The sequence below is a fragment of the Chinchilla lanigera genome, unplaced genomic scaffold (genome assembly GCF_000276665.1).
Source record: "Chinchilla lanigera isolate Chin_1 unplaced genomic scaffold, ChiLan1.0 scaffold00141, whole genome shotgun sequence".
Lineage (NCBI taxonomy): Eukaryota > Metazoa > Chordata > Mammalia > Rodentia > Chinchillidae > Chinchilla > Chinchilla lanigera.
The window spans coordinates 2373672-2384310 of NW_004955542.1; the positions used below are offsets into that span (position 1 = coordinate 2373672).

At 51.8% G+C, this 10639-nt stretch overlaps 1 protein-coding gene across 1 annotated transcript in view; it reads left to right on the forward strand.

The window, feature by feature from the left end:
• The window catches only part of Hes6 (hes family bHLH transcription factor 6), a gene marked incomplete in the record, with an annotated part of 1587 nt that extends 431 nt beyond the window's left edge, over positions 1–1156 (forward strand). The window contains 2 exon segments of the mRNA XM_005411246.2: positions 22–103; positions 210–1156. Of these exon segments, the coding sequence (XP_005411303.2) occupies positions 22–103; positions 210–601 (474 nt within the window).
• Between the last annotated feature and the right edge of the window lie 9483 nt (positions 1157–10639).

The window sequence follows — 10639 nt, forward strand, 5'->3', positions numbered from 1 at the left end:
CTCACCGCCCGGCCCCCGCAGGTGCAGGCCAAACTGGAGAACGCTGAGGTGCTGGAGCTGACGGTGCGGCGCGTGCAGGGCGCGCTGAGGGGCCGGACGCGCGGTGAGTGGCGGAGGGGCGCAGGGGGCTCCCCACCCCCCGGGCCGGGCAGGCCTCGAAGTCGCTGCTCACCGCTTACCGCGCTGTCTCCCTCCGGTCCGTGGCGCAGAGCGTGAGCAGCTACAGGCAGAAGCAAGCGAGCGCTTCGCTGCCGGGTACATCCAGTGCATGCACGAGGTGCACACCTTCGTATCCACGTGCCAGGCCATCGACGCCACAGTCGCTGCTGAGCTCCTGAACCACCTGCTGGAGTCCATGCCGCTGCGTGAGGGCAGCAGCTTCCGCGATCTGCTGGGGGATGCCCTGGCCGGGCCAACCGGAGCTCCAGGCTCCCCACTGCCAAGCCCCTCTTCCCCCGGGGACGACCTCTGCTCTGACCTAGAAGTGGTCCCTGAGGCGGAGCTGAGTCGGGCACCTGCTGAAGGGTGGGGCATGGTGCCCGCGTCCTTGAGCAGCCTGACGGTGGCCCAGATATCCCAGAGTGTCTGGAGGCCCTGGTGACCAACGCCAGCGGGGATCTGTGGGTTGGGCCGGGCCTTCCCAAGCTCGGCTCCCTCCTCTCTGAACCCCAGGTCTGTCCTCTTCCGGTGGATGGCTTGAGGACAGCCCCTGATGCCCAACCCAGGGAGACCCCCTAGCCCTGTTTCCTGAGGGAGGCACTTCGATGGATCCTGCAGCTGTGGGGTGGATGGAGGGGAAGAGCTGCCGGCAGGAGGAATTGCTTAGAGCTAGGAAGGCTGGCTGTCACTCACCTGTCCCAGCCTTCCGAGGCACTCTGGCTGTTCGGCAGAGGTGACAGGGGTGGTGCTGGTTCTCCCCTGGGGACTGCGCACTACTGTCCTGGGCAGGGACACTGAGGTCCTGACAGCCCTGGCCTCAACAGAAGCTTAAATTTGCCACTTCAGGCAGGAGACCAGGAGAGTCGGTGCACCTCAAGGCAGCGCTCAGAGCAGCTCTGTACAGGCTTGCTTGTAGCACACTTGCGTTTGTGTACTTGGTTGCAACAGGATGTTTCGATTGAATTAAATAAAGGACTTTGAGGTTAATTACCTTCGAGGTATTGCTGGTGTGATGTCACTAATGTGTTCAAAGAGTGAATGCTAAACTGAGCACATGTTCCCCTCCCTGTGATGCTACTGAATGTCTTTTAAATTCTCTCACGGTTTATCATCAGGTGGTGATGGAGCCCTGCCAACTGCTGGGCAGGCCTTGAGGCCTGGCCTCCTCTCCTTGGAACTGTGTGTGCCCTGGAGAATGACTCCGTTGGCATGCGGTTTGCGCCAGGATAACACAATGATAGGGAAGTGGCCCGTCCCTGTATTCTCTTGCTCACCAGCTTCTGGGGAATAACAGCACTAATGCCTACCTGCTAGCCCTTTGGCTCAGAAGTGTCTTTCAAAGACTTGGTATGGGGTCCATGCACATGACACGCAGTCTGCTTGTGTCAGCCTGTCACTTTTCTTGACCTGGAGCTCTCTCTTGGTGCCACAGCCCCAGGCAGCTTGAACCTGAGGTCACCTGGGCCCAGGAGGTCTAAACAGCCAGGGACAGAGGGTGATGGGATGGGCAGCCGGCAGCAATCACTGCCATGGTTAGCTCATCCCCTCCTGCTCCAGGGCCCCAGAGCACCTTGTTCTCCCTCTGGTTGACGTTGCCTAGGCAGCAGTGAGATGTGGGAATGTAGGACCGATGTCGGGGTCTCCTCTTGGGCCTCTGCTTCAAGAGCATCTTCCCCAGCTTCCCCTTTATGAAAGCTCCCAAGCAGGGCCCAGCCACCGGAGATGTTTCAGAGCTGGGAGTTCACTCTGGCTTCCTTGCTATTCAGTTGCAGACCTCTGCCACTGGGCTACAACCAGATGCAGTTAATTTCAGCAAGGGGTCTAAGTTGCTGGGGTAAGGGGGAAGGGTCCACAAGAGAGGAACAGAGGAACGGGAATGTTATTCTTGGGGTTGTTTTCATCACCCCCTACAGACTGAAGCAAGTGGCCATAGGGACACAGGTGGATAACAGGTCTTCCTGTGAGCCCTCTGTTTCCTGTGGCTCTCAACACACCCAGAGGCCACCATGGTGAGCTCCTATGCCATCTGGGGAGCATCTGCCAGGGACCGCTCTGAAGGAACAAGTTTTCTGTAACTTCCAGCCTCACCACAGCTTCCCAAGGCCCTGGAAGGTGGCCAGGGGGAGCCTAGGACCGGGGAGCAGGAGGCTGACCTGAGCAAAGTGCTGCTGGGACTAGGACCTGCCCAAGGCCAGAGGCAAGGACCCAGCACTCTGGCTCTGTGCCCCTCTGACCTAGAACTGGCCTTTCACCTTCAGGGGCATTACTGTATCACTCACAGGGGAGCTATGAGTGATACAGGGGTGTGCTAAACTAAACACTTTTCCCCAGCCACCTGATGCTAGCGAATGTCTGTGATTTTCCAGCCTTTCATCAGCAAAGTCAGTCAGTGTGATAAAAATGGCTCCCACAGTGGTGACCACCATTGCCTCCTGAGGTGACAGCTGCTCTTGCCTGTGGTGCAGCCTGGCACCCTGGCTGCCCACTCTGCCAGTTATTTCCCACTGCCTCCTCACTCCCTCATGGGTGGTCTGGCCTCCTCACCCAGCCCTCTTTGTCAGTTTTCTGTGGCTGCACCAGCAAAGGAGCACAAGCATGGTGGCTTAAAACACAATTTTATTATCTGGCGGTTCCATAGGAGACCCACACAGGGACCCTGGGATCCACTCAGTGTGTCACCAGGCAGGGCTGTGCTCCTTCCTAGAAGTTTGAGGGTAACCCATTTCCACGTCTCTTCTTGCTTGAGGCCACCTGGGCTGATGGCCCCTTTCTGACCTTCAAAGCTAGCAACGCAACGTGTCCTGTCTGATCCTTCACAGTCACATCTCCTAACCCTCGCCCCTGTCTCCTTTTTCCTTCTTTTAAGGACCCCTATGATTGCACCGAACCCACTTAAATAATCCTGGATAATCTCCCTAATTCCAAACTCTGTAGCTTAATCCTTAATCACATTTGCACCGTCCTTAATCACACTTTGTCTCTAAAGCAACACGGTGTACAAATTCTCTGTGGTGAATGTGTCGTTATGTGTATCTAAAATGTACCAATAAAATCTGACTGAAAAAAAATAAAGCAACACATTCACAGGTTCTGAGAATTAGGACACGGACCTGGGGGAAGCAGCATTATTCTGCCTGTCGCACCCACCCGACAGCCTAGCCCAGGCGCCCTGCCTTCTGTCTGCCTCTGCCCCTTTCTCTCGCAAAGCAGAATTACTTGAGAGCGTCGTTCCTCTCCACTCCTGCACCTCGTTCTTCTCTACTCTCCAGTCAGGGTCTGAAAGCAGAGTCAGGATCTCCAAGGCCACATCCCCCTTCCCCAATCCGGCTGTCATGTCTCTAGCTCCAGCTCAGCCTCTCCTGGGTTCTCCTCCCTTCGTCGGGAAACTTCCCTCAACCTCCAGAGGACCGTACTCCCCACTGTCCACTGCAGTCTCCCTGGGGACCCCCGCTCTGTTTGTTCACCCCTAAATGTAGGCACGTCGGCCCCAAGGCTCTGTCCTCAGCCCTCCCTGTGGCCTCCTCTACCACCTCTTCACCTGGTCCACCCCTGTCCAGCCTGCTGGCTCCCCATATCTGTCTGCTCAGTGTCCCCACAAACTTACCAACCACGGACACCGCCGATCCGCGGCCCCAAGGGCACTGCGGCTGCCCAGGTGTCGGCACTCCTCGCAAAGTCTTGAGGTCGCACTCGGTTTTTCTTTTCCTGTCCCCCGACTTCCAAGCACCCCCGCTCAGCACCTCTCCTGCACCTGTCTTCCTCGCAGCCTCTGCCCGCGCCTGCGCTCTGCTCTGCAGTCAGGCCTCTGCAAGGGACCCAGAGCCGGGGCCGACCTGTCTGGCTCAACAACCTCGTACCACGAACTTGAGCCCTTCTGAGCCTTTGGCACTGCCCGGAGTAAGAGCGGGAGTACCACAAGGCATTTGGGAATGTGGGAGCCGGAGCCCCGCGGCAAGCGAAAGCCGGGGCCCCCTCGTGTCCCTCTTTCGGGGACGCTCGGAAGTGCTCGGCGACGCTCGGAAGCGCTCGGAAACGCTCCTTGGAGCCGAAGTCTTGGCTACGCCCCGTCCCTCCCGCTGCCGATCTGAGGAGCCCGCGGGGCCTCCTGGGAGATGCAGTTCCGACCCATTCCCAGAGGCCTCTGCGACCAGGCTGGTGCCATGGCTCCTACCGCCTGCAGTGACACCTGAGGGGCTTGAGCCTGGGCGCGGCGGGCGGAGTGAGAACCGAAGGCGGGAGAGGGTTCGGGAGCTCCGCCACGCTCATGTCTTGGGTCGCAGACCCGCGGTCCCTGAACCTGCGTGCTCGCAGAGCAGCCGGCGCCCCAGAGTCAGGGGCCGTGCCTATGGCAGGAGACGCACCCTGGCCTGGTGCAACTGGGTCTCACCCGTGTCAGCAGCGCAAGGGTTTAGCGACCTTCTTCTCTCCCCTCTAGACGCTGCCCGCCTTGACCTGAGAATCTTGACTGTGCTCTTGGACATTGAATAGCCATTCCACGGACCTCATTTTCCTCACTGATGCTGAGTTCTTAAGCTCCAACCTTTCATCTTAGCCACTCTACCGTAGGAAACTAGTTTTCACACTCTACTGAGATCGCCCTGGTTGTTGATGGGCCGTGTCTTCCATAGTCAGGTTTCTTGAAAACAGTCTTCATTATAATTTTCATTTCCTCACCTCCTGCTGTTTCCAGAATTTCAGAATGGCCACATTTCCTGCCATTCTACTGAGAACTTCAGATAGAGACCCTGAAGAATTCCTGCTCCTGAGCGGACCCTTCAGTTCTCTCAGCCAAACATCGCAACAGTCGATACTGTCAACAACCTTGTGTTTCTTAAAGCACTCTTTTCTAATTTTCTTGCTTTTCAACCATTCTTAGATTCTAGGAGGGCCACTTGCCCTCAGCTAGATAGAAAGTACTGGCCTTTAAATATTACTGCCTTGTTTACTTTTCTCTATTGCTGAGACAAAATACCTCAAGCCCAAAATGAAGGAAGGAAAGGTTTATTCAGCTCACAGTTTGGGGAGGTTTCAGTCCATACTCAGCTGGCTCCAAGACAGAGTGGCACATGGCAGAGGGCAACCGTTCATGGCACAGAAAACAGCAAAAGCTGCAAGATCAAAAGGGAGAAACCACAGAAAAAGCAAGCCTCTTTCCCTCCCTTACATTGATTATATGCAGGCTGCCCACCCCAGGGCAAGTGTAGCACTCGCACCCTTAATCCCAGCATTGGACCATGAATCACCCAAAAACTCTAGAAGCCCACCCATGACTGTATGAGGCTTTGGGGGGACATCTAGACAGAAACCATAACAATTAGTCTTCCATATTTCTTTTCTATCTCTACCCTATAGTCTGTATGATCTTTTTTTTTTATTTTTGGTTTTTCTCTGGTTCTGGGAACCGAACTCACGACCTTGCGCTTGCCAGGCAGGCGCTTTGCCGCTGAGCTAAATCCCCAGCCCCCTGTATGATCTTCACTGTGTCACTGATTCCATTCCCAGCTCGGTCTTCTCTAGGGCTCTCAGTGAATTTATCCGAATGCCCTGGTTGTCATTCCCAGGTATCCCAAACTTAAGTTCAGCTATAAGCTCAGCTTTCCTGCAAACCGTTCACCTCTTTTTGCGTTCTGAATCCCTCAGAGCAACACAGCTGTCCTCATTCACTCAGGTTAGGACACTGACCATCTACAGAGACTTCCTTGAACACCTCTTTGAGTGTCATCCTGCGAGCAGTGTCCAGGACTGTGGCTTCTATTTCCTCAATAGATGGAAGTGGCTGATGCAAGAATGAGTTTGCATCTCATACCCTGACCCTTTCCACCTATTCTTAGCTGGCATCTTACTCCTCCCCTGGAGAATGATGGTGCTTGTCAGAAGACTACACTCAGCGGGTCAGATCCTCAGTTCCAGTCCTTTCCAAAGCCCAGCACTACAGATGCACAAGTATGTGGCCCAATTCTCCTATGGGCCAACTCAGAACTTCTTAGTATTACCTCTGAGCCCCATTGCCACCTTCTGTCCCCATCCCCACCTTCTGTCCCCATCCCCTTAACGGGCCTCTTTGCCACATCCCTGCTCTTCTCTGCACTGGCCTTCAAGGCTGGCTTAGACAGCACTTCCTGTGTGAAGTGCTTTGGCTTCATTCCTGTCCATACCAATGCTCTGATTCCTGGGACTTTTGGAAGCTTGTTGTCCCTGTGCTCTACTGGAACAGTCAAGATGTGTGGCCTTACTGGGGTCTGAACAGGCCCTGTGGCCCAGGCCAGGTCAGGGGAGGAGGCAGGAGGCACATCCTGCTGAGGGACACTGAGAACAAGTCCACTGGGGCAGCCTGTGTCCCTCCGTAACCTGGAGGAGCTTCAGTAGACAGTTTCACCCCTGGGGCAGCAGGGCCTCAGAGCAGACACAGCCTGATCATTAGTGTGTAGGACACAAGGAGAGAGGTGGAACAAGGTGAGGTGCCCTCCAGCAGGAGGGCCTTGTGTACACCTAGCACACCCTACCGCTAAGCTAGAGCCACAGCTCCAGCTAGCATTTCTTTACAAAATGCTACCACTCCTGGCTCCAGATATATGACACTTTGGAAAGGCAAAACTAGGAGATGGATCAGTGGTTGCCAGTCAATTGTACAGAAAGGGTGTATTCATTTTTAGGGCAATAAAAATACTGTCACCATCATGGTGAATACATGTCATTATGAATTTCTCCAAACCTATACAATGTGTAACCACATCAAAGATGGAACTATTTATTTAATTACTCATCCATCCAGTGTTTTTTTTTTTTATTTTAAAGAATAAAAGAAGGATAACATAATAATAGGGGGGACTTAGCAAATTACAGACAAAATGGTAGGAAATTATCAATGGTTATCGTTTTACATATTATTGCCTACAGAATAGTTTCTCAGGAAAACAAATAGACAAATAATAGTGAGTTACAGACAAAAGAGATAGGAGATTATCAAGAGTTGTTGTACTATACTTTGGTATCTTCAAAGTGGCTTCTAAAGAAAATAAATAGAGCTATACATGAGTGACCTATTGAATAATCATTAACTCTTCTCAATGGTTGTTGTAGGAAACACATAATAATAAACATACATCCATTTATGAAATAGGATAGGAACATTACAAACTTGACACAGTTATGGATAGATTAGTAGGAAAATATCAATGGCTGCTGTAATACGTGGTGGTATCTTCAAAGTGGTTTCTCAGGAAGACAGAGATATGCAAGAAGGACCTAATAAGTAGTTACAGCCTAAGGGTTGTCAAAAATAGCATATTACCTCCTCACCAGTGACTCCTTTCACTGAGGTATGTCCATCCAGTGTTTTTGAGCACCTGTTTTGTGGCAGGTGCTAGAAGTACGATAATGGCAAAACCAGACATACATAGTTCCTGATCTCCCACAGGTTATGTTCTGATAGGAGATACAGTTATTAATGAAACAACTGCATAAGTAGGTGTAAAATGGCAACTGTGACAAAAGTGATACAGGAGAGGTGATATGAGTGTGTAAATGGGGTTTCACTAGTGAGGACACTGGGAAAGTTTTTCCCAAGAAACTGACAATGCAGGTGAGATCTAAGGAATGAATGGAACTTACACAGGAGAAGGGGAGAACATTCCAAGCTGAGGGGCCCACAGGAAAATATGCCCTGAGACAAGACTGCAAGAAAAGTACAAGGGATTGACAAAAGGGTGAGGGAGAAATCTGAAAGGGGCTGTGGTTTGGTAACACAGAAGGTTTGAGGGGATGGAGTCAAAATGCTACAGCAAACAGAAACACCGAAACAACACCCAAGATTTGGAGACAGATTTATTTAACGTCAGATGGGCACTGACAAGGAATCAATCCTGTAAAAATGTCAGGCCCTGATCTCTTGTGGTCTAGGGCTTATACGGGATAAGCAAGCAGGAAGTACAGAGGAAGAATGGCTTGCCAGTTGAAGATTGGTTTATACAGTGTGCATCACAGTGATCAGCTGTTTCTAAGAAACAAAAGTAACAGGAACTGGAACCCGAACTATTACCTGAGCTACTAACTGAAGTATACTGGCTGGTGAGGCGGGATCATCTGCTACAAAAAGGCATCTGGGAGCAAACACTGATAGGATGTGGTAATGGCAGGTGCGTTCATTATCCACTGCTGCATAACAAATCACCACAAACTTACTGTCTTCATCCCCCAGTTTCCATGCACTGGACCTTGAGGCACAACTGAGTCCTCTACAAGGCTGCAGTCAAGGTGCTGGCTGAATCAAGAGCCTCACCTACACTTAGGCGTCACTTCCAATCTCATACAGTTGTTGGCAGAATTCTATTCCCTGTCAGATCTTGGCTTGGAAACAGTTTCAGCCAGGTATGGTGGCACACACCTGTAGTCTCAACAGTGCAGAGGCTGAGGTAGAAGGGCAGGATCATGAATTTGAGTTGAAGGCCAGCATGGGCTATGTAACAAGGTCAAGGCTTTCCCGCACAAAGTAGTGGGACGTTGTCTCAATAAAAGAAAAAAGAAAAGAAAAGAGAAAAAAAAAAGAAAGAAAGGAGAAAAGAAAAACGCCTCAGTTGGGTGTCAGCTGTAAGCCATTTAATGCCTTTTTCATGGATGTTTCTATACTGCAGCCTACAACATGGCAACTTGCTTCTTCAGAAGCAGCAAGGGGAAGAGAGTCTCCGAACAGGCTGACTCTGTCACAAATCTATGTAAAGGAATCACGTACATCTGTTTTTGCTGGATTCTGTTAGCCAGAGAAAGTCAAAACTCCCACTCATACCCAAAAGACAGAAAATGGTGATCTTGAGGTCTACCTTAGAGTTTGTCTTCCATGGAGATGTTTGGAGTAGGAACAGAGGGAAATGTCAGTCCTGGAAGGGGAACAGGTTGAAAGGATAGTGGGGTGGGGAGAATGAATTCAGTTGGAAACAGGATAAAGTGCTTCTAAGTGACCTGGGAGCTATCACATGCATACTTATTTGAACATATAGATCTGGAGGTGGCAGGAAATGTAAATTAACGAGTCATGTTTCAGATGAGTGATAATTCGAGCCAGATATGGATGAGATTACTGAGGGAGCGAACATGGAATGAGGACATGGGATCAAGTGTTAAAGAATTCCATCAATTAATATCCAGACACTTCACCCTGTAAAGGACACAGAGATGGAGTGGCCAGATAACAGGAATAAAGCTAGGAAAGTGGTATGTCCCACAGACTCAAAAAGAAAGAGGTCAAGTGACAAGACAGCTGGGATTCATGGAAAGTGATGGAACAGGCCAGTTCCATGCACTGTAAGTAGGGTAAGTCACTGCTCCTGGTGAGCTCTGCAAGTTGTTTCGGCGAAGTGATGGAGTGAAGCTAGGTTGAGGTGCGCTGAGGGGTGGGAGAGGTACAGAAAAGGAGACCAAGTGCTGTTACTTCTGAGTATTCCTGCTGTGAGGGAAGAGGCGGTTTCTCTGCTGCAGGCGAGAAGAGAGGAGGGGACGGTTTCCCATAGTGGCAGGTACGCAGCCAGGTAGGTGAGTGGCCCGGGGGTTTGCTGAGCCCTTCCACGTACTACAGCCTGGGAGCACCAGAAACACGCTGGAGCCGAAGAGTCAGGTTTGTTACTCATTGCAATCACGTCAAGGAAGACAAGAGGGAGACTGGAGGACAGGGGAAATCCAGGTAGGGGACGCTGGAAAGGTCTTCCAAAATTTGAGTTTGTGTTCATTTACTTTGGGGAACCTTTAAGGAAGTGGGCCTTTACTCTGGCTTCTGGATGTCAGGAGGAGCAGTTAATTCCAAGACTGGATTTCTTGATAGATCTTATCTGGAGAGGATAGCTACACCGAGGCTGAACTTGTAACTGATAAAGACACAGCTGTCACTTTCACTACCAGAGATGGTAGATGCCTGTTATTTTTGTAGCTTGGACCATGTTTTTTTTTTTGGTCTGTGTTCAGTACTTATAGGTGGTCTTGCTTTTTCTTTTAATCCACATCACAGTCTGATGTCGACGTTGCAAGGAACAGTTTCTGCTCAACAGGACACGCACGCAGGCCTCCTCTTCCTTCTCCGAGGCTGGGCAGGGGCATCAGCGGAAGCCCGATGGGTGCAGGCAGGTCCTGGAGGCCTTCTCTCGCGCGGCACCTTACGTACGGTGTTGGTGTCTCGACCTGATTCACAGGGCCCCTCCATCCAAGCCTCGGTTTCTCAGTCTCCAAAGTGGGCCAGGGGTCGAGGCCCGCCGGCGGTGCAAGGATACCTACAGGACGCTCCCTAAAGTTCTCCCGGACGTCAGGGGCGTTAGAGTAGCCCTTGCACTCTGGACTGGCTGAGGTGGCCAACCACTCAACGAAACCTGAAGCAGTCCAACGCCCACGCCAAGGGGCCCGGGTCCCACCAGGCCTGAAGTCCCCGCGAAGACCTCGGCAGCCCCAAGGTGGCCCGCGCAGGGGGAGCCCGCTCCAGGCCTTTGCGCGTGCGTCCGTC